The 23,508-nt window shown below is 38.3% G+C and overlaps 1 protein-coding gene across 3 annotated transcripts in view; it reads right to left on the bottom strand.

The window, feature by feature from the left end:
• tmem108 (transmembrane protein 108) overlaps nucleotides 1–23,508 on the bottom strand; it is a 43,430-nt gene that overhangs the window by 3,885 nt on the left and 16,037 nt on the right. For all 3 annotated transcript variants that reach the window (XM_015014260.1, XM_015014259.1, XM_015014262.1), the window contains 3 exons: nucleotides 14,621–14,704; nucleotides 2,341–3,402; nucleotides 501–652 (listed from right to left, as the gene is read on the bottom strand). In XM_015014260.1, the coding sequence (XP_014869746.1) occupies nucleotides 501–652; nucleotides 2,341–3,402; nucleotides 14,621–14,660 (1,254 nt within the window). In that variant the 5' untranslated portion in view covers nucleotides 14,661–14,704. The remainder of the gene's footprint in view (nucleotides 1–500; nucleotides 653–2,340; nucleotides 3,403–14,620; nucleotides 14,705–23,508) is intronic.

Raw genomic sequence — 23,508 nt, forward strand, 5'->3', positions numbered from 1 at the left:
GGACCAAACAGCTGCTGCAAACTGATCATGTTTTAGAACTAACTTTAATCACAAAAGCAGAAAAAATGAAGTGGCAAATCGTATATGAAATTGGACCTTAGAGACAAACATTCTTGTGATTCTGTTCAAAACTGTCCAGGATTTTGTAGCTAACCATAGCAGATTTTTCAGTATGTTGTAATGCAATTAAACCAATGCTTAAAGCTAATCCATGAAAATATTCAGTCTCCTTAAAAAGAGACCCTAAGGAGAAATTCTCTCCTTGTTCCTAAAATAGTGAAAACTGTAAAGTGCGTGAACACAATTCAAGCATTAAGTTTGCTTCAGCAGGCACCTGGAGGCTTGCTGACAGGGGAGATTGGACCTGGATGCTCTTGTTGTTTCCATGCTCATTAGCAGCATTCTGCTGACCTGCGGTGAAGCAAGTAAATGTCCTGGCACTTCAGAGCGTGTAGTGCTGCTGTGCGGTGATAGAGCTGTAGCGTGTCGGTGGTTTGTACCTCGCTCTCCAGAGTATGGATCTCTCTGGGCAGCTCCACAGCGTGTCTGCTGAAGTAGTCCATAGTGATGGCGTTGTTCCAGTAACTGAGGTTGTTCTCCTGATTTGTTGACTTCTTCTTCCTCCTCATGCAGCACACTGTCAACAGCACAGCTACGGTAGGACAACACAGCGAGGGTTAGTCAGATAGAAGCTGTCATGTCTTAGAACAAGCTACTGCAGAATAACATTTGGTTGAAAGGAGAGAAAAAAAAAACACAAAACATAGCTAAGGAATTTGTGTATTTAGTCAGATCCAAACAAGAATTGTCAAGAAAAAAAAATCTAAATTTCTCCAAAAAGAACTGATTAAAATATAGAAAACTGTATTTTGCCACAGGTTAAACATATTCCTCCTGTTAAAACTATTTTGCTATTAAGATGGAGCCCTGAGGGGGTTTCTGTCAGCTGTCAAAATGCATCCTGAGAAACGTTAGAGATCAATTTAGACAAGGAAAGTCAACTCTGAATAAAACTCAATAATGGAAGGAGACGAGATCACAGATAATATGCCGGAAAGCTGTGAGAACATGTTTCAGCTTGGAGGAGATTTATGTAAAAAGTCATTATAAAAGCTTATGTTTTATTAAAAATGTAAATCTGATTTTTAAAAACATGCGTTGCTATGGTTTCTAGGGAGCGCCCTTTAGAACATCAACAAGCTGAGGAGACAAATTCAGAGCTTGTAAAGTTTTCCCAAACAAACTCTTCTTACTTTCACAAGTTTCACACCATATAAAAAATGTATAGACGTTGACACAGTTGTCCACTTTGAGATAGTAAATCATACAATGCTCCACAATGTGTGGTTTTCTGTTAAATCCCTTTAAAGAGCAGAAAACTGACACCAGACCTCAGCTCACCTCCCACTAGGATTAAATGACGATGAAAAAAAGATGTATTGAAGGGTGTATTTAATTTGTTAATTTGTCATAGCTCTTAAATGAACTGTTATGGAAACACAAAACTTCCCATGAGCGACCGCTGGTCTCTTCTGCCGCTCACGGTCGAAGAACTGTTTAGATACAACTCGTAGTTTTAGAATTACCAATGTTTGTTACTCTTAAGTTTTCTATTCGTGCCTCGCAGCTGCAGAGTTCCAGGGACGTGTCACCATGGCAACCTGCTTACCAGCGTAGTCTGTTGTGTTAACTATCTAAACAGTGTCTAACTACTAGATCCAACAAGACACTGCAATAATGAGTTTTAAAGGTCACTACGTTTTCATTGGCAGTGATTGCACTATGTTGACATCATAGACCTTTGAAACTAAATTTTACATGTTTTTAAAAGACATTAGACTGTAATCATATATAAATAAACAAGTTGGAAAGACTGTTCTGGTATTGGTTCCTTCTATCTAGAAGTTGTATATCAGCTCTCAGATGGTGAAGAGTTTATCAGCAGTTACAAGATGTGGCTGATGATGTTTCTCTGTTTCTCTTCTTTGTTTTGCTTTTTCATGGCTTTGGAAAGAAATTTGGAAATTGCTTTGAGCGCTATTCCCATGTAAAATATTCTATTAATTAAGACTCTTCACATACCCATTAAATTTAAAATCTTCACTAGCCCAAATTAGACAAATCTATTCTTTTTAATGAATGTATTTATTTACATTAATTTTCTACTCCATCCGTTAGGGGGCGCTGCAGAATCCCTAAAGATGATCAGCTTCTGTTTCACAAACTGATAGTTGAAGATGCTTCTAACTTACCAAACGTGAAAAATTAAACAACTTGTCTTGATTTTTCAATAGGTTTTGGGAGATTTCTTATGTTTGCATTACAGATGATGTTACTTACAAATGGAGGAAACAGGCACACTGATCGCCAACACGATCCACACGATGTCCATCATGTTTAGGCAGATGGTCGTTGGCGACAGTTGCGGGTTGACGGTGGAACCCAAGCTGTTACTGGCTGCCGCGGGCTCGCTGGTTGTGGCCGGGACCTGTCTGTTGAGGAAGTTCCCACTGTCTGTGGAGGGGGCCTTCGAGCTGTTCCCCAGAGTGGACCCCTCCTCGGCCCGGGTGGAGCTGCTGTTGGAGAACAGGCCTGCAAGGCCAGTTACGTTCCCCTGCTGGTGTCCCATAGGTGGGCTGTCTGTGCCATTACTCAGAACCACTCGGGTCTCCCCGGTGGTGCTTGAAGAGTTGACAGAGATGACTGTTGGTTTATGTGATTTCATGCTCGGTTCTGTGGGTTTGACTGTAATGAGTGCAGGAGAAGTAAAATTTTCCAAAGGGCTGGGGACTGGCGATGCGGGTCCTTCTGTTGAATTTATCAACAACTGAGCAGTGGGCACCTCATCCACACCAGGAACCTCTCGCAGAACGATGGTGTGGGACACAAGCAAATCTGGAGATCCAATAACCTGCTCCCTGAGTTTCAGGCCCCGTGGAGGATCAACATCAGCTGATGAGAGAGGGTGAGTGGAGGGCCACAACTGCCTGGAATCGGTAAGATCCTGAGGCTTCTTTTTCTCGTCTGTATCCTCTCTAACTGATTCAAACTTGGACATAACGCCGCTGGCATTGTTTACAGTTTCAGAACTAGGCCCCATGGGCCGAGTCACATGGCTATCGGTGCTCACAGTGCTTGGTGTGACAGTGTTTGTGTCAAGCATGATGGAAGGAGGGAGGCCAGTTGTCGGAAGGACGATCTTTGAGGATGGTGCGCCTCTGGACGACCATTCCCCACTGGTGGAGCCTTCCTGATGCCAGTCCAGAGAGGGAGGTTTGGCGTGAGATAGGGAGCTGCTGTGGGTGGTTGCCATGGAGACAGAGTCCTGGGATGTTTGGCTGAGGTACAGCTCCGGTGCTGACAAAGCCACTCCAATGGTCAGTGCTAGAAATGCCAGAACACCTGCAGAAACACCAAGGGAATTCTAATTATTAGCATGTAATCAACAAGAACAGGTTCATTCTAAACTACATCCTCTCCCATGAATACATATTTCATCATGTCTGACAGATTTAAGTATTCATTATTTCTCTCAAGCTTATTATTGCAAGCTGCAGCTAAAACTGACCCCCTCAGGTGTTCAGATCAGACAGGAAGCCTCGTCTTGAATTCATTACGCTTCTCAGGATTTAATCAACTCAACTGCTGTGTCACTCACCTACTTTAATTGAATAGATTTACTAACTGCATTATTCAGCAGACTGGTATCACTGCGTGAACCCTTGCATGCATGAGGTAACAAAGGATGTCTTCATCTCCAAAGGTTGTAGAGGAAAGACTCTGAAATCCCCACAGAGCCATCAGCTGTGGCAGTAAAGTAAAAAGCTATTATCTGGCTTCATTCTGTGAAAAAAATCCTAAGAGCTTTGTGTCAAAAATGACCGGCTTAACATGCTAAAACCATCTGACAGATTTGCCTCCTCAGTATCAGTCCCATGAAGTGACAAGCTATTAGCAGCTGTCTATAGGGATTATCGGTTCTCCCTTGTTATCCAGACAACACGAAATCCATAGGAAGGAGGTGTGTGGAAGGGCTTATTAATTTCTCTCCTCTAACCATTTATGGACATTGTCCAACATGGATTGCTAAAAAGTGTGGGATCAATTCCAACTTCCTCAACCAGGCACTTAATTCTATGTTACCTGCCGATCTGCATGAATGTGTGCATACTTGTAAGCTTAGTCCATTTGCCATTTGGAGAAGCCAGGACTGTGTTATGCATGTGCTTATTTGTTTGATGCTGATAAGATTTCTTTTTGTTTTTAAAGATGACCAATGATGCATCCTTGAGCATATTAGGGCAGGTCTATGGGCGATACAAAACATGTTCATTACATTTTTTTTTTTTGCACAAAATCACTTAAATAATGAGATTTTATTCTGCTTAGTTCTGCCTTTTCTGAGTCTCCTTCAGAACAAGCTTGGGACTTCTTGTCGGTTTAAATCCAAATAACATGATGTTGCCCACCCCCAACACTTACACTCAAAAAGTGACTACAAACAGATGCACAATTATACTACCACAAATCTTTGAAAAGTTTTAGTAGAGCCTCCTGCACAACAAACAAGAATGGAGCAAGTGGTTTCTGAACGGCAAGTCAACAGCAAAACACTTGTCTTTGCCAGCAGCCATTGTACAGTCCATGTAGTGGTGAAACCAGCTGACCAAATGAACTGGAACTCCTCTTGGGTTGCTAGGTAACAAGACTGGGCTTGGTAGGGGTTGCTAGGTAACCCCTAGGTCAAATCTGACTCAACAAGTGGAAGGTTTTTGAAACGGCTCATTTTCCAGACACCAATAAAACATTAACTTACTGCCAAAAACCGGCTGGGTGTTTTTTTTAAGAGCTTGGGCTGTTTTTAGAAGCACTAGAGTCGAACACATCTTGCATAATACGTCCCTTTTAAAGTTTTTGTGGCACTAGTGGCCTTTATTCAACAGTAGATGGACATGAGGAAGAGCAGAAAGAGGAAGGGAAAACATGAAGCCAATGGTACGAGGTTGGGAATCAAACCGGGGACCGCTGCGTCGAATACTGTAGCCTCTGTGGTGTGTCTGCTCTACCACTGAGCCATGTTGCACCCCAGATGCTGATAGAAGTTACACCAATCAACCACAACATAATGACTTCTGATGGGCAAAGTGAGTACAACTGCTTATCACACAAAAAATGTTTAGCACTTGCATCCATGAATTTACAAGTAAGCTAATTTGTCCCACAAAAGCTGCCTAACAACCACAATTAAATCAGGGAAAAAAAAGGACATTATAACCCTTTATGGCTCTTGGATGAGTCTGTGGCTCTGAGTGTACACATTTTTAAAACAAGGACAGAGTACTCAGAGTGTTGAACTGCTGAATACTAAATGCTGAATTTATCTGGAGGTATTTATTTTATGGCAGCATGATGTAGGATGCAGTGACATGTTTTGACAGTTTGTGCTATCACTGGTAATGCCATTCAGGAGCAACACTGTGGCTGACTGATTCTTTTCTATTATTTATTTTCTATTATTCAGACAACAGCTGAGCTCTAAGCCACAGAGGAATAAACTTTATCAGGATTCATCAGGCGTCAGGTTTTCACATTTTAATGGGATTTGTTGACAGCAGGAAAAACGAAGATCACTTCCACCTTTATCCTTTTTTGTAACAGGAACAATTTTAATATTCAGGTAAGATTTGAATGGATTTAGGATTTTCAGATTGTAAAACATACATTTATGAAATGTTACCAAAACAGGGCGTAGATTAATACCTTCTACCCAAAAATAAGGTCTTACAGAGACTATTGCTGATGGACTTACACAAAACTCATGTTTCAACTTTTTTATATTATCAAAAATGTAACAAATACATAAAAATGATCCTATTAGTAAAACGTTTTGAAATTATTTTCTTTTCTTGGTACATAAAAGACCCATATTTCACCCCTATTTAATGCTAGTGCAGTTTTGGAAACAATGGTTGTACAGTACCTATTAAAGCTTCTAATTATATTATTTTGTCCAAACCCAAACATAAGAGAGTTTCCTCTGGCAGGGAATAAAAAAGCCTTGGGTTTCTGAATCAGAGTCACTGGGAAATAAAAGGAAAAACATGGGGTTGCAGAAAACTCAGGGTCTTCAGAGTGCCATTTATGGTCCCCTATCAGTAACCAAGGAAACCAAGTTTACATCTTCAACAAGGAGAGAGAAAATGAGACAAGATCATTCTGATTTAAATGTCTTAGAACCAGAAGAGTATACAACCAAAAATAGCCAAATCAGCAGAGTAAAATGTAAGAACATCTGAACCAGACAGGAGAAACTCAATGATGATTTAAACTCTGCTTCCGAATCAATAATCATCCTCCTCTACAATCAATCACACTGACATGCAGAATAAAGGGTCAGAACAGTTTTCCATTAACCAAGTTAAACTGGTCTGTGACAGATCTGTGTCTCCAGGTGCAAAAACACTAAGCTGTTGCTGATTTATGATTGCTTGTTCTTCTTTAACACAATCCAAAAGCATTAAGACTTTTGCTGATTATGAATGGTGGAAATCATTGCTGCTCTGGACAAACATAGATTACGAGTTTTAAGAAGCAAGTGCAATATATATAGGATAATATATACTGCTCAAAAAAATAAAGGGAACATTTCACTTTAATTTTGTGTGTGGCTCCAAATCCAGGCCTCCATTGGTTAATAAATTTGATTTCCATTGATGATTTTTGTGTGATTTTGTTGTCAGCACATTCAACTTTGTACAGAACAAAGTATTCAATGAGAATATTTCATTCATTCAGATCTAGGATGTGTTATTTGAGTGTTCCCTTTATTTTTTTGAGCAGTGTATATTGCAGCCATTGTACAGTGCATGCAGCTGTAAAACCAGCTGACCAAACATACTGGAGTTCCCTTGTGTTGCTAGATGATGGGTGGAACTCCACTGGGGTTGCTAGGTAACAAGCTTGGCATCATTGGGGTTGCTAGGTAACGGTGCAGTGCCCATCAAATGTAACTTAACACTCAGGAGTTTCTGAATCTGCTCTGTTTCCAAACAAAGAAAACCATTAACATATTGCAAAAAAAACAAAAAACAAAAAAAAAAAAACAAAAAAAAAAAAACATCTGGGTGTTTATTTTAATTACTTGTGCTGATTTTAGAAACAGTTAAGATCAAAATGAAAGTATAAAAATGTGCAGGATGTGAGTTTTGCATAACAGTTCCCTTTTAAAGATGATCTCTGAGATATTAGATGAGAAAAGGAGATTTTTCTTGATAGCTGATTGAAGTGAGAATAACTCTGTCCAATAAATGTTGCCTAAGATCGTGTTTTTCAGTTACTTATTGTAAAATTCTCCATGAGCATAAACAAATGCAAGAAAAAATACTTAATGAGTTTATTATATCAACATTTATAAGCAGATTAAACAACACATAACACCCTTGGGGCAATCTCAAGTCAGTCAAATCAGCAGCAAATGTTGCTTAAACTTCCTTCTTACTTTTGTACAGGTATATAATTATATGTTGCAGCTTTTTGTTGCATCTGTAAATGTTAGCATAAACTTCTTCCAGCAGGTGTTTGTAAGATAAAAAGCCAGATGAATGGAGACGGAAAAGCAGGCATACGATTTAACAAGAGAGAGATGATTGAAAAGACCCGAGAAGCATAAGCTTTATGAACATCTATTATTGCGCCGAAGTACTAACAATACGATGGAACATGAGGGTCAGACAGGGTGGGAAAATGTGCAAAGAGGAGGCAGCGTAGAGGAACAAAGCAAACTATGTGAATAAATGAATAAAAACTTGATTTGACATAGAAAATGGGATTTGAGAGAGGAGAATGTAGGAGGAACGCTTTATTTAATTTATCCTTGTCACCAAAAAGAATCTACTGATCAAAATGTTCAGTTTCCTCACACAACCCACAAAACTACAAGGCCAAACTGGTAGATTTTAATGGGAATACCAAGCTGAAGGTAACTCTTCGTCTTTACTAGACATCTTTTTTTGGGTTAATTAGTTTCTATGCCATCGCTGACACCCAGGTGATCATCTGAAAAAAGCATCTGCTACAAAATCAGAAAACAATGCCAATGCATATTTATTCTGAGATCTTACCCTCATTTAGCTAAATAATGGCTTTAACTTGTTTTGCATTATACAGCTACATAGATAAATGGCGTACAAGGCAATTTATGCAACAAACTTGCTGAATTAAGCTATTCTGAATGCATGGGAGGCCGGTGTCATTCACTGAAGTCCTCCATTGAGGCTTTCTAGGACATCAATAAATCATGGTGTAAAGCAGGATCCTGCCCGCTGATCCAAGGAAAGGCTTTGTCCCACCAATCACTCAACATTAGACTCAATGTCATGGGTCCAAAGTGGCGGCCACTGCATCTAAACTCACTTCGGTGGAACGGTAACCATCACATTTACTCCTGCTCACTAAATTCTTAGTTTTTGATTAAATTCAGCCGATTTGTCCTAAATACTGAAGTGCTTAACCTGGTATGTGGAAGCTGCCATTTCTGCACCAAATTCACGCTCCACTGCGCGTTCCAAGAGTCTGTTTGTGAAGCGAGTATTGGATCTGATTTCACAGCATCATCAGAGAACAGTCGGCAGTAGCTCACTCCAACTGGATGCTCTACAAGGAGCCAAAAATAGACACTGGAAACTCATCCGTCATCGTAATGGTGACGGTTTATCTCTGATCCTGAACTGCTACTGCTCTGTCATCCCTGCTCAGCAGCATGACAGGAAATAACTTCACTGAATGTGGAGGAAACAAAATACAGATTCACTGCCAATGTGGCCAAGGTGACAAGTAAATATTCACTGGTTTGTGGGTGCAGAAATAAAAATAAAAAATCCCAATCTGGTGGTGTTTTATTGGGTTTTTTATAAACAGGAGTTCCACCTTTCAGAGTGGAAAGTCTTCAAGTAGTTTAATATTCTGAGCATCTCTTCTGATGATCTGGATCTCATTAAAACCTTCTAGTAAACAATTTGAATACAGCAATAAGGATAAAAATTGGCTTTACAATTTTAAGCCATGAAGTTAAATTAATCAAACTTACTATACAGTACAGAGTTCAAAATAATACTTTTCCTATTAGCTTTTCTGTTCTTCCCAAGGAAGATTAAAAAATTTATAGATCCAAAAATCAATTCAGAGCTTACTCTGTGACCAAAGTAAAAGTAATAATAGTTTGTATATATTAGTTTTGAATAAAGTGTTGAACACGTACAGGGAGATAAAACCAAAAATATAATTTGATACAAATTAAAACAATATAAAACACCAAGAAAACCAATAAAAGAAAAATATTAAAAAAACAGACAGAGTGAATAATTGGATCTTTAACTTTCCCTTAAAATCTTTCACAAAAAAATTTAAAAATCAGAATTCAGACTTTTTTTACTCAGATAATTTAACTTCACATCTTTAAATTTCTTTGTTTGTGCTTCAGATTAGATGTGGATTAAGGTCATTGAAATAAATTCTAGATTAAGGTCAGAATAATTATTCTTACAGGGGGGAAACTACTTCTGCATCTTCTAATCAAAAGTGCAAAACCAATACATCATAGATGTCTAGATTTTGTCTAGATTTGAAATACATAATCAGCCGTGTCTAAGCTCCTAATGAAGTCATTATGAACATTATATTTATTTTAAAAAATATTTCACATCCAGTCTGTGTGCAAACATGTATAACATCTTTTAGGCACTAAAGACACCAAAATTAAAGACAGTCTTGAAAGATGCCCTCACCACCACTAAGCCACATTTAGGTTCATTAATGCTGATCATACCCACTCCACAGTAATAAAAAACCCTCTGTGCTATGCCCTCTAATGCCCCCGGGGCAAAAGGAGAGAAATATCTACAGCACAGATCCGAATACCAATGAGCCAATATCACACCACACCTGTACTCTCCCTTCTGCATGTTATTCCTTAATGAAGCTCGAATTCAAAACACGTTTGAGGAAAAAAGACTGAAATCAAAGTCGACCTTAAATATGGAGCTTTGCTGAAAGCAGTGGGAGCCTCTAATTCAAAGCTTAGAGGAAGCAGTCAGGGTGACACAGAAACAGATCGGATCCATCAGCTTCAGGCAGACAAAACCTTTTATCACAGCAGAGCTGTTGGCCAACTGCTGCCGAGATTAAATTATTGCACCTGGACAGAAATTGTGACCGTGGCTGACTTCTATGATCTGTAATTTGTAACATCATGTCTAGTTATAAATATACAAATGGCAGCCTCCTCTGCATATACCATTATTCATCACTCCTTTTAATCATGTTTCCTTGTTAGTCCCTGCAATCACCTTCAAGCTTCTTCTGCGCGTCTCCCACTGGTTTCCTAATGAGACTGAGACAATGTCGAACACCTAACGATGAAAAAATTATTAAATACCTGGAGATGAATCACTACAATGCTCAACATCACCTTAAGGGATGTAATGGAGCAATAATGACGGCATAAAGAGCAAGTAAATAGCAACATATTATTCCTGACAGACAGAATAACTGAAGTAGAAACTATGATTATGATTGTCAAACTAGTAGACAATCATAAAGTGCAAATAAATGGAATATCATGCATTCATATTTGATTAATTCATGAATCACTAAAATAATTTGGCTTTAGATCTTTAACTTCATCATTAGTGCTTTATTTTTAAGAAATCTGCTCTGTTGTATCCTCCAGAATAAATCCACAAGGGATCAAAGCTTGATTAATTTCCCAGTAAATGACCTTTAAAAATTCATCAACACTTATTAGCCACATACCACAATATGACAAGATGCTCAATAACATTCAGCTTGAAATGAACTACTGATGCACTCTCAAGTTGTTCCCATTAATCACAGAAATTAGTTGCACGTAAAATTATTTTATTCCCATTTCGACTGCCTTCAACTTAATCCAAACTGCCACCAAGGTTTTCTAATAAACTGCGGAAAATGCGTGAGAGGTTTCTGCACTTCCACCATCAGCTTCAGCTTTACTGTGGAAAAGAAAACATTTAAAAACATAAAACTTTTCATGTAAATGTTTATAGGCAGAACTGAGCAGACTAAAATGATCTTGAATATCACACAGATCTATCCTAACCTGTTCAAGAAGCATAACAGATACAAAAGGTGGCATTAAGAATTACTAGCACTTAGTAATTCACTCTTTGTTTAAGTGCTTTTCCTTTTAGAGCTTTGATTGCATATAAGACAATAATCTCCAGATTTGTTTCGGTGACGTTCACGGAGATAAACGTCGACGCTTCTGGAGTTCATCCTGATGGATCCCAGGAAAAGGCACAAACAGACAAATTCCTCTGGTTTGCTTATGGGTGTGGATGTCTACCGTCCCCGGGCAGATCTGTGTCCCAGGGGCGGACACAGACAGATAGGGCGCATCCTGTGGACATCTGGGACGCGCTGGAGGAGGCCTGGATGGGCGGAGTGTGAGGGTGCAGGAGGAGGTGGAGAGGAGGGGGGACTAAAACAAATGTGAGCTCAGAGATAAGAGGCAAAGCTCTCGGGGCAGGGTAATGGCTTCCTGTTTGAACGGCTCAGAAATTGTTTGTCAGGTTACAGCAGCTTTGAACTTGTTTATCTGAGAATCAGACAGTGAGAGAATGCAGAAACAAGAGCAACAAAGAGTCCCTGCGCTGTTTACTTGGGGAGCGATTTAGCTGCTGTCACAGCAGCTATGGGATGTGACAGGAAGGAGAGACATTAAACAGGAAGTTCTCTGGAATCTGGAAAAAACAGAGTCTGAGGAGGTTATGGTTCTCACTTACAAACCATTTAGACATGTTCACTTAAAAGAGACCCAATGAGATAAAACTAGAATATTAAACCTGCTTTCACTGACCGACCCTTCTTTCTACACACTTCACTTCCATATTGCAAGAACTTCAAAAAGTCTGGATCAATATTTCTTTCAAAGATTTCCTCTTGTTTTAAGACAAACATACTTAATGCTTAAGTTAAACTGTCATTGAAAGGCATAAAAAAACTGTTGTGTTTACATCAACTGTGTCCAAACTTTTAATTGTAGGTTAAAATGGTCATGTAAAAAATGTTTTTGACAGTTGATACCTGCTGAAACAATTAATTGCGATCAATTGATTACTGAAATAATCAACTAATTCAGTAATCGATCAACTGGAGTATACAGACTCCAAAACATGCTGTTAAGCCAAAACTGTATAAAAATATATACATTTAAAATTTAAGATGAAAAACTTTTCTGTCTGTAAATAATTTCTACCCAAAACTCCTTCAATTGGCATAGTTTTCATTTCACCTGATTCAAAGTCTGTAATAAAATCTCAATTTTTAATTGAAAAAAACAATAAATAAAGCAGTCAATAAACTGTATTGACACCAAGTCAAGCAGAAATAGCTGAATTTTTCCTCATGTTGATGTTCTTTTTAGCTGCAGATGCTACAATAATCCTACTATACTATATACTATATACTATACTTTATTCTTGTATAATTTTATTAGGCCCCTAATTCTCCATCATATCTAACATTTTAAATTTCAGGAAGATTTTAATTTGTAGGAATAATTTATTAAAAGTAGAACATCTGCATCGACAATTCATGCTGCTCGGCCAAATATGAAGAATCCAGGGGCCACACATGGCCCCGAGCCACACATTGGACACCGCTGGAATACAAAGAACAGAAAACTTTGCAAATAATCAATTTTAAAATATGTCATAATTTCTTTAGCTGAATGTGTAGAAAAAAAATGGTTTGTGAATCTCTAATTAAAAGATAAGAAAGTCATTATAATATGATGTAAGAGGAGAGAAATGACAGATTGCAAAGTAAATAATTTTTTAGTTGCTGTATCTGCAGCATCTCCTGTCTTTCTTCTTCTATAGATTTATTTTCCACCCAGAGAAATCTCTCCACCTGGCGGGTCTCAGGTGGGCCCTTCAGCTCCATCTAACCGAAAAAGAAAAGCCTAATGAAAGTGAGCCTGAGGAAACCTGGGGCTCAGCTGGACTTCCAACAGAAAACATAAAAGAAAGCTGGGATTATAATTTCAAAGAAAGGATTTAGTTGAAGGGGAAAAAAAATCTCGAAAATATGGTTGTGATATTAAGTTTGGACGGTTTTAACCCAGACTTTTTCCTCCTATTCTCCCAACTCTTAAAACACTCTCAGCGGTCCGGGTTTATCTCCTCCGAGGGATTGAGGCAGATTTGTCAGAAACTGCCTGTGGCTCCTCTCCCCCGAGGTTCTGTTCGGGGGGTAAATACCAGATATCATCAACCATTTTAGCAAACCGTCCTGGAGCGCTGGTGGCTCTCATCCTGACCTCAGTGCTCCATATTCATGTGACATTCCACGCTGGGATCACGCCGCGGCTCAGCGCATCTCCTCCCTGAGCTGGTACATTTCAAAAAACACAAACCTGACAAGCAGCAACGAGAAGAGGCAGTAAACACATCATGTCATGTCTGCAAACTGCAGGGTTCTGGAGGTAATTTCATCAATCAAAAACGAAATGCAAGGATATTTCAGACATCTAAATTCTCCTCCGCTGTGGGATTTGTTTGGTTATATTTCAATAGGTGCAGATCCATCTTAGTAAATTAAAAGAAGCACAATACATTAAAAATCTGCTCAACCTTCCAGACCTCTCAGGTGTTCTGGTTCTGCTGTGTATCCACAACCAGAACCAAACATGGAGAAGCAGCATTCAGCTTCTATCCACCACAAATCTGGAATCAATTTCCAGAAAACCCTCAAAACAACCAAAACACCGAATCCCACCTGTTTACAGTTGCTTTTGAAACATCACAAATGAAACAATAATCAACAATCTGAAATGTAACTCACTTCACTTGAGAAAATTTAATGCTTACATTGTTAACCATGTGTAATTTTAATGTAAAGCAATTTGAAATGCCTTGTTGCTGAAATGTAACATACAAATAAAATTGATTTGACTTAAATTCGAGACATTTTGTATTATTATTACACAAGGTGATATATTTTAAATGGTTATTTCTGTTAGTAAGCAACAACGTTTTCACTCACACGTTTTCCTTCCACTTAACTTTCCAACTGTATATTTGGATATAGCATCCTTGAAGCAGAAAAATGAATGGAACTAGTTTTCTGACACACAGAAAACACATAAAAGTATGAATTATAATTCTTTTTTGTGAAATGTTTACGTTCACTCTGCCCAGAAGCCTGCCTCATTCTGCCTCATTCAGCCAGATTCTGAGACTCATTCAATCTCTTTTTGCCAGATTCTGAGACTCATTCGGCCTCATTCTGCCTCATTCAGCCTCATTCGGCCTCATTCAGCCTCATTCAGCCAGATTCTGAGCCTCATTCGACCTCATTCTGCTTCGTTCTGCCTCAATGAGCCTCATTCGACCTCATTCAGCCTCTCAGCCTCATTCAGCCAGATTCTGAGCCTCATTTGGCCTCATTCTGCTTCGTTCTGCCTCAATGAGCCTCATTCGGCCTCTCAGCCTCATTCTGCCTCATTCAGCCAGATTCTGAGCCTCATTCTGCCAGATTCTGAGCCTCATTCTGCCTCATTCTCCTCCCTTTCTCTACTCACTCAGCAGCTGGCAGCGCAGGACCTGCAGACTTGTCTTCATGGTATCATGTGATCCGGCTCCTCCTCCACAGTGCTCATGGTTCTCTGCAAAAAGAACAAGAGGAAAGATGAAACCTGGCGCTAAAGTATCAAAATCACATCCAAGTCATAGTTAAAGTCTGATTATTTTTTATTTATGGGCAGATTTTTACACATAAAGACTGCCCTCTAAAGGTTTATTAACTAAACCATTACTTTTCATCAAGTGGTGTTTTTTTTTTAATTATTTCTTAAATCAGACCACCTACTAAATTTAAAACCACTCATGTGCTTCATGTCTGCATTCACACTGGAACAAACAGAGGGCATATGCACTGTGGGATGTTTATAAGCTTAATTCTTCAGAGGAAATGAAGCTCCAAGTTACAAATCCTTTTCAAAATATGCAAAATCCACATGTTTGAAGGCCTTGCCAGACCCAACAAAACATTAAAAAGCTAAACGACAAGCCACTGAAAGATCTACTTTAAGATATTGCATGGAAGTTTAATTAATTGTATGAAAAATATGAAGGTAAGAAAATAATTTATTTAATAATGAAGAAATAATGTTAAATAATAGTGCAGTTTTTGCAAATAAGCTGACATTATGAAGTGACTTTTGTTTAAAAATGGCCTTTAAAAGTTCAGAGTACTGCAAGAAATGCTGCATATGATCAAACTTGGAATTTGAAAGTCACAATGCATATTGCAAATCTAAAAATATCATATTGAAATGAGACTAAATCAAAAGTTAAAACTCCAAGTGTGAAAAATATTTTTGCTCCCTTATTATTTTATATTTATTATTTTTCTTGTAGCATTTTAAATTGGATAAAGATTATTTAAATAAACACAAAAATCAGTTTTCAAGTAATAATATCAATAATTCCAACTCAGATGTAGAATTAAGGTAATTTTATTTATAGAGCACATTTTCAGCAATAAGGCAGCTCAAAGTGCTTTACATGAATTAGAAGGAAATACAAACAAAATAAAGCTAAAAGAAAGACAAAAAGGTAAAATTATAAAACTACATATTGGTTTGACATGTTTAATAAGAATAAGTTCATAATTTATAAACCAGTAGGAGTTTATCTGGATTCTTATTCTAATAAAACTAGAAGTTGGTTCTCTGTGTCTGGTAAGATTAGTGAGATATAAAACTAAATTTTAAATAGAACCGATCTGACAGAAAAACGAAACGGGGCCAATATTTCATCTACTTCAGCCAGAACAGTCCAGGTTTGAACCTGACGAATGGCTAACGAACCAAAATTACTCCAAAAATACATCAAAAACTGATCCAGGAGGACACAAAACATCTCAGAGAAACATTAAAAGCACTGCAGGCCTCACACGCCTGAAAAAAAATCAAGAAGGTTTCACAGGTAGAGATTTTGTTCATGGATGTAAAACTGGATCCCATCTGAGTCACACTATTTACAGAGCTGCCATTGGGGCAACCTTATAATGGCTGTAAATATGTGGAGCAATAAATGCAAAGGCAACCACTGGCTGTTCTGTGGCAGCAGAAAATATTGCTGCAAACAACAGAAACAAAGAAGCAAACAAAAAAACCTCCACCTTGACTGGATTTCATAAAAGCCATGATTCAGTTTTCTGTTTCTTTGTTTGATCCTAAAAAGATTCCCTTAATACTTTAAATATTAAAAAAATAAGGATTTACAGAACTCTATAAATGCAATTAATTGGACCCAATTTCTAAATAGTGCAACTAAAATAAAAATATGAGGTCACAATAGTGCCACCAGTCATTCAAGGGAAAATAAGATGATTTTGACACTGAAAGTTTCCCTGTAGATTAAAGACACACACATTAGGCTCCCGTTGTGGTGAAAACCAATCAGAGACGACGAAGCCCGTCGATGTAACGCGGACGGGCAGAGAAAATAAAAATGGCTGTCAACATTTTTGTCAATCTAAACCGTAAATCGTTGGAAAATCATAACAAATGCTCTGACGCCACCAACTGGCCAACTAGTGGTGTTGCACCTGCACTGTGAAACGCAAAAACTAGACTTTACTTAAAAAATTTACGCAAACTTGCTGCCACAAAAAAACATTTTTTAGAAATCAAAAATTTTAGTATTTTCAAATTTTACGATAAAAATTTGCACAACTGTTTTAATTTGATCATTGTGAGTAAGTATATTACACATTAACTTTATTTACTACCAGCAAATTAAGAAAAAATATTTTTATTAAATCTACATAAACTGGTTAACATAAACATAAAGACCATATGCACTATTTTTAAAAGTGTCATTATTTTACTGTTTCTTTTCTATTTTTCTTCAGACTTTTATGTCATTTTTTTCCAGGTGGACATAAAAAATTAGCTATTATTGCTGCAGGTAAATTTTCTAATGTAATGAAAACAATTGTAGAAATTAATTTATTGATTAATGACTAGTTGCTGTTAACCTAAACTCTGGGGGCTAGCAATGTAGCAATTAGCGCACAGTTAGCTGTTGCAGGAAGCTAGAAAAGACAACATAAAAAAAACCCAACACATAATTGTTTACAATCCGTTTTTTGATTTTGTGATGAAGCATTTAGTCAGATAACTTCATTTTCAGATTTGGTTTTTGTCTGATGATGAAACCTTTATACAAACTCCTGAGCTGCTACCGGAAAGCTCGGCTGAGATGCAGCAGGGTGTAAACGAGCATAACTGCAATACTGCAAAGGGCTAAATCTTTAATGCGATTAGAAAAAACAGGGCTGTGTGTTTTCTTCTGCGTAATTCCCCTGCTGCAGATGAGAAGTAAAGATTGCAAACATAAAGATTATAAAGTAGAAACCGATGTTAGCCATAGATATCGTGAGATGACATATGAGCACGATTTTGCTCTTTGGCTCTTCAGCATCACAGAGATGCCTTATTCTCAACACAGCTCAAAGCTTTAATGTAGCAAGAATACAGTTGAAACATAAAAAAACATATTTTTTACTGCTGTTTTAATATTTGAATTAGACACAAGCTGGTTAAGTCCCAAATCACCATCCTTACACCCACACACAACCAACAGCATCTTCTTACATTCGTATCTTCACTCCTTTGCTCTATTATTAACAAGTATCATCTTTTGGAGTACATTTGTAAGTTAAATTTTCCAAAGAGATGTAGTCTGATGTTGTGAGATTGGTAAGCAAACAGACATGCTGGAGAGGCTTTGGGGAGGTAAACACTGAGAACGGAGGGCAGCGATAGACCTGATTTCACAGCAGAACAGGAGAAAGCTTTTCTTCTGCTGAGCAGGTGAATCACATTTCAGCTCTGAACTGAAGTGTCATAAGTAAATAAGACAAGAAGCTGCAGAGCCTCACCGATGTGTAAAGGTCCATCAGAAACTGCAGACAGTTTGGTTGCTGTTGTCACATGTTGAGTCTTAGCTGTCAGTTTCTCTGTAAACAACATCACTGTGGTTTCTGTATCCTGTCTGGGTCTTTTTGTTTATGGTGATAAAATTTAAAACCTGATAGTTATGGCTTATAAACAAAATCTACAGTTGTTGTCGTACCAGATCCGATTTCTGATTTTAATTGATATTTCATTAAAAATAACTTATAAAAGTGGCTTTTATTACAATCATCCCTTCTGTGAGTTGTACAATGGATGATTAGGGACAGGCTATGAAAATGTTTGCCTAATTAAAATATTAGGAAAATATAGATGCAATTTTACCAGAAAATTGTCTTAAAATTACAAGAAATAGGTTTTAACAAGGAAAAAGGTTCAATAAAGTTATCAAAATGTGTTTGATAACTACTTCAGTCTATGTGGTTTGTTTCTTTGAAATAGTTAGTTGTTTGCCTAATTGTTTCTATTAAGTATAATCTGTAAAACTTATTTCAAAGTATAAATACACAAAACGCTCAACATTTAATTTATTTTTAGTTTTGTGTTGGAGTTCTGATAGAATCATTCACTCTTATAATATCACAACATTATTCTTGTAATTATAAATAAAATGACATTCCATCGTATCGTTCACTTGAATTCAAATTCCAAAATAAACAAATCTTCTTGCGACAAATAAAAGGAAAGCAAAACATTGTGTGTCTGCGGAGAAAAACAAGCAGCACAAACAGAAAATAAAGCAAAAATTTCTGAAACTTTCCACATGCTGCCCATTCTTCAACTGGAGAGGGGAAAAAATAAAACACGCATGGCAACTGACATGCTCACAGGCGGCAGCCCTCGCCATGGCAACCTTAATGGTACATTACTGTAAATTCACATTCATTCAAAGGGCTCAGACAGACGAGAGGGGGAAGAGGAGGGGACACTCAGAAATCCTCACTGAACCCAAACTAAATAGGAAAATCCCCTCACAGTCTGCTTGTTTTTTGCTGCTCAGAGACAGGTCTTGGTCCTCGTAGCGGCTCTGAATGGTGCGTCTGGAGGCAGGGCGGCGGCGGGGGACCAGAGGCCAGCGGCAAGGTCAGCCGAGATGGCAGAATGAAATAAGGCTGTCACTCGATTGCTGTGTGACCAACGCTCGCAGGGACAACAATGCTTTAATTTTGGACTTCCCTCCATTCTGTACATGGGGAGGGGAGGGAGCAGGTTGGCTGCTAGCGCTTAGCGGCTGCAGCCTGAGAGATTCTCCACAACAGGGGAGAAAGGAGAGTGTGTGAAACAGTGAAACACAGTTAACTGATAACTGGACCCTCAGCAACAAATCCTTAACTCAGTGTTCAAAACCAAATCCCTCCGGTTCTGGCATAACTACCACATCTCACTCCCAGCCTTTGGTAGAAGAGTGGCATAATGAAAATGTTCACTGTATGAGGACAGGAACCCTAAACATACAGCAAGAGCTACAGTGTTCAAAAAATTGGTGTTCACAGATGCTTTACTGACTAAAACAAGCTGAATATGAATGCATAAAACATGTTAATTTAACATCTAAGACATTTTTTAAACTTTTAGTTTTGTTTTTGTTGCTCTAACTCATAATACTGAAAAGTGTTCTGCAAAGCTTTGCATCTATAATGTCATGCAGGTAAAACTCTGGTTTCAACCGAGCTGAATTAACTGCAGCATCGGTTTGGTCTGATCGTTCAGCTCCATTTCCAATTTTACACGACCCTGCCCTTTCTCTGCAACCCGGGGAACGTGCCGTCTCAGAGGTCGTTCACGTTTCCTTTGATGCCGTTTTGCCCCCCGATGGAAATCAGCAGACATTCCCTGATAAGACGATGCCTGATGCCTTTTTGCTTTTTGTTCGGTTTCCTGAGCGGAAGAAGATGACGCCTCAATCCGCAGCAGATCGTTGCTGTGATTCAGAAGTCAGACTTCCTATCTGGGGAGCTTTTGATGTTGATTGTCAACTTTCAAAATCACAAATGATGACAAATTATGAGATTTTTTTTACAGATTTCTTTGCATAGACAAGTCTTGATAAAAGTCGGTAGAAAGTTGAAGTTATAGCAGCAGTTCTTTGTCTGACCTGCAGGGCTTTAATAACTAAATAATTCAGATACCTGATAAATAAAGCAGAGGAAACAACAAGCCCAAATGAGAGCATACAGCAGCAGCTATTTGTCCATGAGAAGCCTTATGGCTGGGATGCTGTGCTGAATCTCTGAGTCAGCCTGGACGTTGAACGTGGCAGAGAAAGTTGCTGGTGTCGTTTCATGGAGGCTGTTCAGCTCACTCACCTCCCATCAGGCCCAAAGGTGGCACAGGGAGCATTAAAAGAACATGAAGGTACCGGTTTGTTATTTCTCTGCTGGTAAACCTACCTGTTCCAGCCACGAGGCTACAAATAGAAACAAGAAAATACCTTTTACAAGCACCTTCACTTTGCTTTTACTCATCACAAAGTAAACTCTAGCAGTCAAGTCCTCATTTTAAGAGTCTGTGTGCTCCTTTAACTAGAGTATACAGACTCAAAAAAGGACAATTGCTGAAAGAACAACATATTCTGACAAGTAATTAAACCAAAAATGTGCAAAAAGTGTATACATTTTGTATTTACGTTAGTGGTAGAACTACCCTGAACCTGGTTCAAATTTGGTAAAAAAAAGACAAAATATCTCCTATTAGACGCCTTTTGCTATCCAATTATTATTATGAAATGAATAAAGCAGAATGGGCTGAGCTTTTCACATGTTGATGTTGGAATTAGTTTTTGCTAGAAATGATCAAGTTTACACGCAAAAAAGACGTTATTGTATGAGGCAAAGAAATTTTTATTTTCTTATTTAGAAAAGGAATTAAATTATCTATTTGTAATTTTAATGCATTTCAAATTTTGCATGAAACAAGCTTAAGTGGTTGAAATAAAAATGTGCAGAACATGCCATTTTGCTATCCGATTAATCAGTTAATCATCAAAATAATGGATTTGTTCTGATATTAAGCCTTCAGTAAAAATACATATTTCGTGCTGCAAATGTAGGAGTGGAAGTTTGTTCAAATTGTTACAACAGCTGATTTCTTATTGTCAAATGGCTCACAAGAAAAAAAAAAATATTATACTGAATTCCTGCACTTATGTTCCAGATTCCTGCATCATGCTGATCGATATCTGTGCTCACTGAATGAGCCGTCTTAGCTTTGTTCCCAGGAGAATAAATCCAACACATCGGCACTGAAAACCAGCGTAGTGTAGCGCTAAAGATGATGCATTTGTATGCAGCTACAAACAGACAAGGGAGTAAAATCTCAGCAGATGTGTGGGTTGCTTTTTAGTTAGTCTTCGTTTTACTTTGACGCCTCGTTGAGACGGGTTTGAAAACATTGCATATTGGCGTAATCCTCTCTTAACAACCTTACTTCACAGAATCAGTGTTGCTGCAGCTCTCAAAGGATGAATGAGCCTGAAACACGTTCAGCAAAGAAAATCCCACTCAGAGAGCATCGAGCGCCAGAGCTCAGGGGCGGCTGAGTGGGAGTGGAGCAACGGCACCGGCCTCTTTATTACTCAGCAGCACACGCAGACGCAAACCAGTGACCGAAGCAATTCATCAGAGGAACTCAGGCACGTCTGTAGGTGTATAAATATGTGAGGAACCGGCGAAAATGATAAATGGTAGCCAGCCAAGTGTTGCTCCACAGACCATTTATAAGTAGAAACTTCGCCATTGTTAACTTCCTGTGAACGTCATAGCTGGTGTAAGTCTACTGGATCTGTCAAACTCAAGGCCCAGGGGCCAAATTTGGCCCTCTGCAGCTTCTTATGTGGCCCTGTAGACTCCAAATCACATCAATAACTCCCTTCAGTTTTCCACGAATATGCAAAATTCTCACAAAATCAACAAATCCCCACATTTTCTTCTGATTTTTTACTGCAATTTTTTCTCAAAATTGGCCAAAAACATTGAGTTTAAGTGACTGCTGCCTAAGCCTCAAGTTATAGTCTGTGACCAACACGGCGATTAATAAAAAGTCACATTTAACATCATACATTAGCGCAAATATTGTAAAAACTCCTTACAAATTAGTAAATCAGTGATTTTAATTGCAAAAAACAACCAGAAAATCCTGGATGGACGGACCAGATGTTCAATATTATTTAAATTAAAGAAACACGTAGCGAATGCTGAACAGCACATCATTGAAAACAATCATTCGGTCCGAGTTAAACGTTTGGTGAAATCTAAGCTCTTTGGTTTCTGCACATAGATCCTGCGGAGTTCTGGGAGTCTGAAAGACTCGGTTTTGCTTCTCTGAAGGCAGGACCTGGTGTGCCGACAGGAAACACGGCCGGCGGGAATAACCTGTGACAGACTTGTTATGTCACCAAAAAGAGGAGACCGACCACAGAGCAGAGATCAAGCACTGGGAGTGATGGAGGGAGCGGCGCTGTGATCAGCGTTAAAAGTCAGAGCTGACAGACAGCAGCACACAGGAGACGCTGCTGCGTTTCTGTTCTCAAGTCGCTGCTTGGAGGATCTTCACCAGGAAGTCTAACTGGATTTAACAGATTCTTTACAAAAGTCAAACAAGTGACAGAAAATATATAATTTAATGTAACATAGACGGACAGACAGACGATATCTATTAAAACATAATGTAATTTTGCAATCTCAACCTAAATGATGAAAACTGTAATAATCTTATAATTTTAAAAGTTTTCAAAAAGTTTTGTTTCTGGTTTGTTTGGGTCTTTTTCAAATGTTGCATTTGATATGAACCAGATTTATGTTCTGTCAAACTTTTGCACGTATTTTACTTTCATGTTTTCTAAGTCAGTGTTTAAAAAATGTATTTACCTTTTCAATATGCGAGTAAATTTTAACCAGGAATTGTTTTGGTTAAATTTTTCTTTCTTGTTTTAAAAATGTTAGATTTACAAAATTTTAATAAGGTTTTAATGTTTTAAGGTATATTCCTGCAGGATATTAACATTTCCTGTCATCTTTTTTGTTATTCCATAGGTTGTTTGTCTCTTTTCTTGCCACGTTTCCACAAACTTGCTTTAAAAATAAAATTTTTCTTATATTTTTTGTTCATTTCTGATTTTTTTATACTTGAGGACCTTTTCACCCCCTCCTCAGTGGAAGATACTCCACTATTTGCACAGACTCTCACGTACCTGAAGACTGTCAGTTCACCTGCACAAGCTTTACTCCTTTTCTCCTGAGAGTTATAGGCATGAAGGAACAGATATTGGGATGCAGCTCGCCTTCAGTGCTGTCTGACTCGTAAATATCCCTCCATCCTTCTCTATTGTCCGCTCCCTCCATCTCCTCTTCCCTTTCATCCTGATGTGACCCTCAGACTGAGCAGGCGGCTCGCTGATGATCAAGAACAACACGAGACCACGGTGTGTCACGTCTTCTGAGACTTGTCAGAACTGGTAACAGGATCTAAAAATAGCCTCCCTGCAG

This window comes from Poecilia latipinna, unplaced genomic scaffold (assembly GCF_001443285.1).
Source record: "Poecilia latipinna isolate Pla-1442-1.1 unplaced genomic scaffold, P_latipinna-1.0 Scaffold1801, whole genome shotgun sequence".
Lineage (NCBI taxonomy): Eukaryota > Metazoa > Chordata > Actinopteri > Cyprinodontiformes > Poeciliidae > Poecilia > Poecilia latipinna.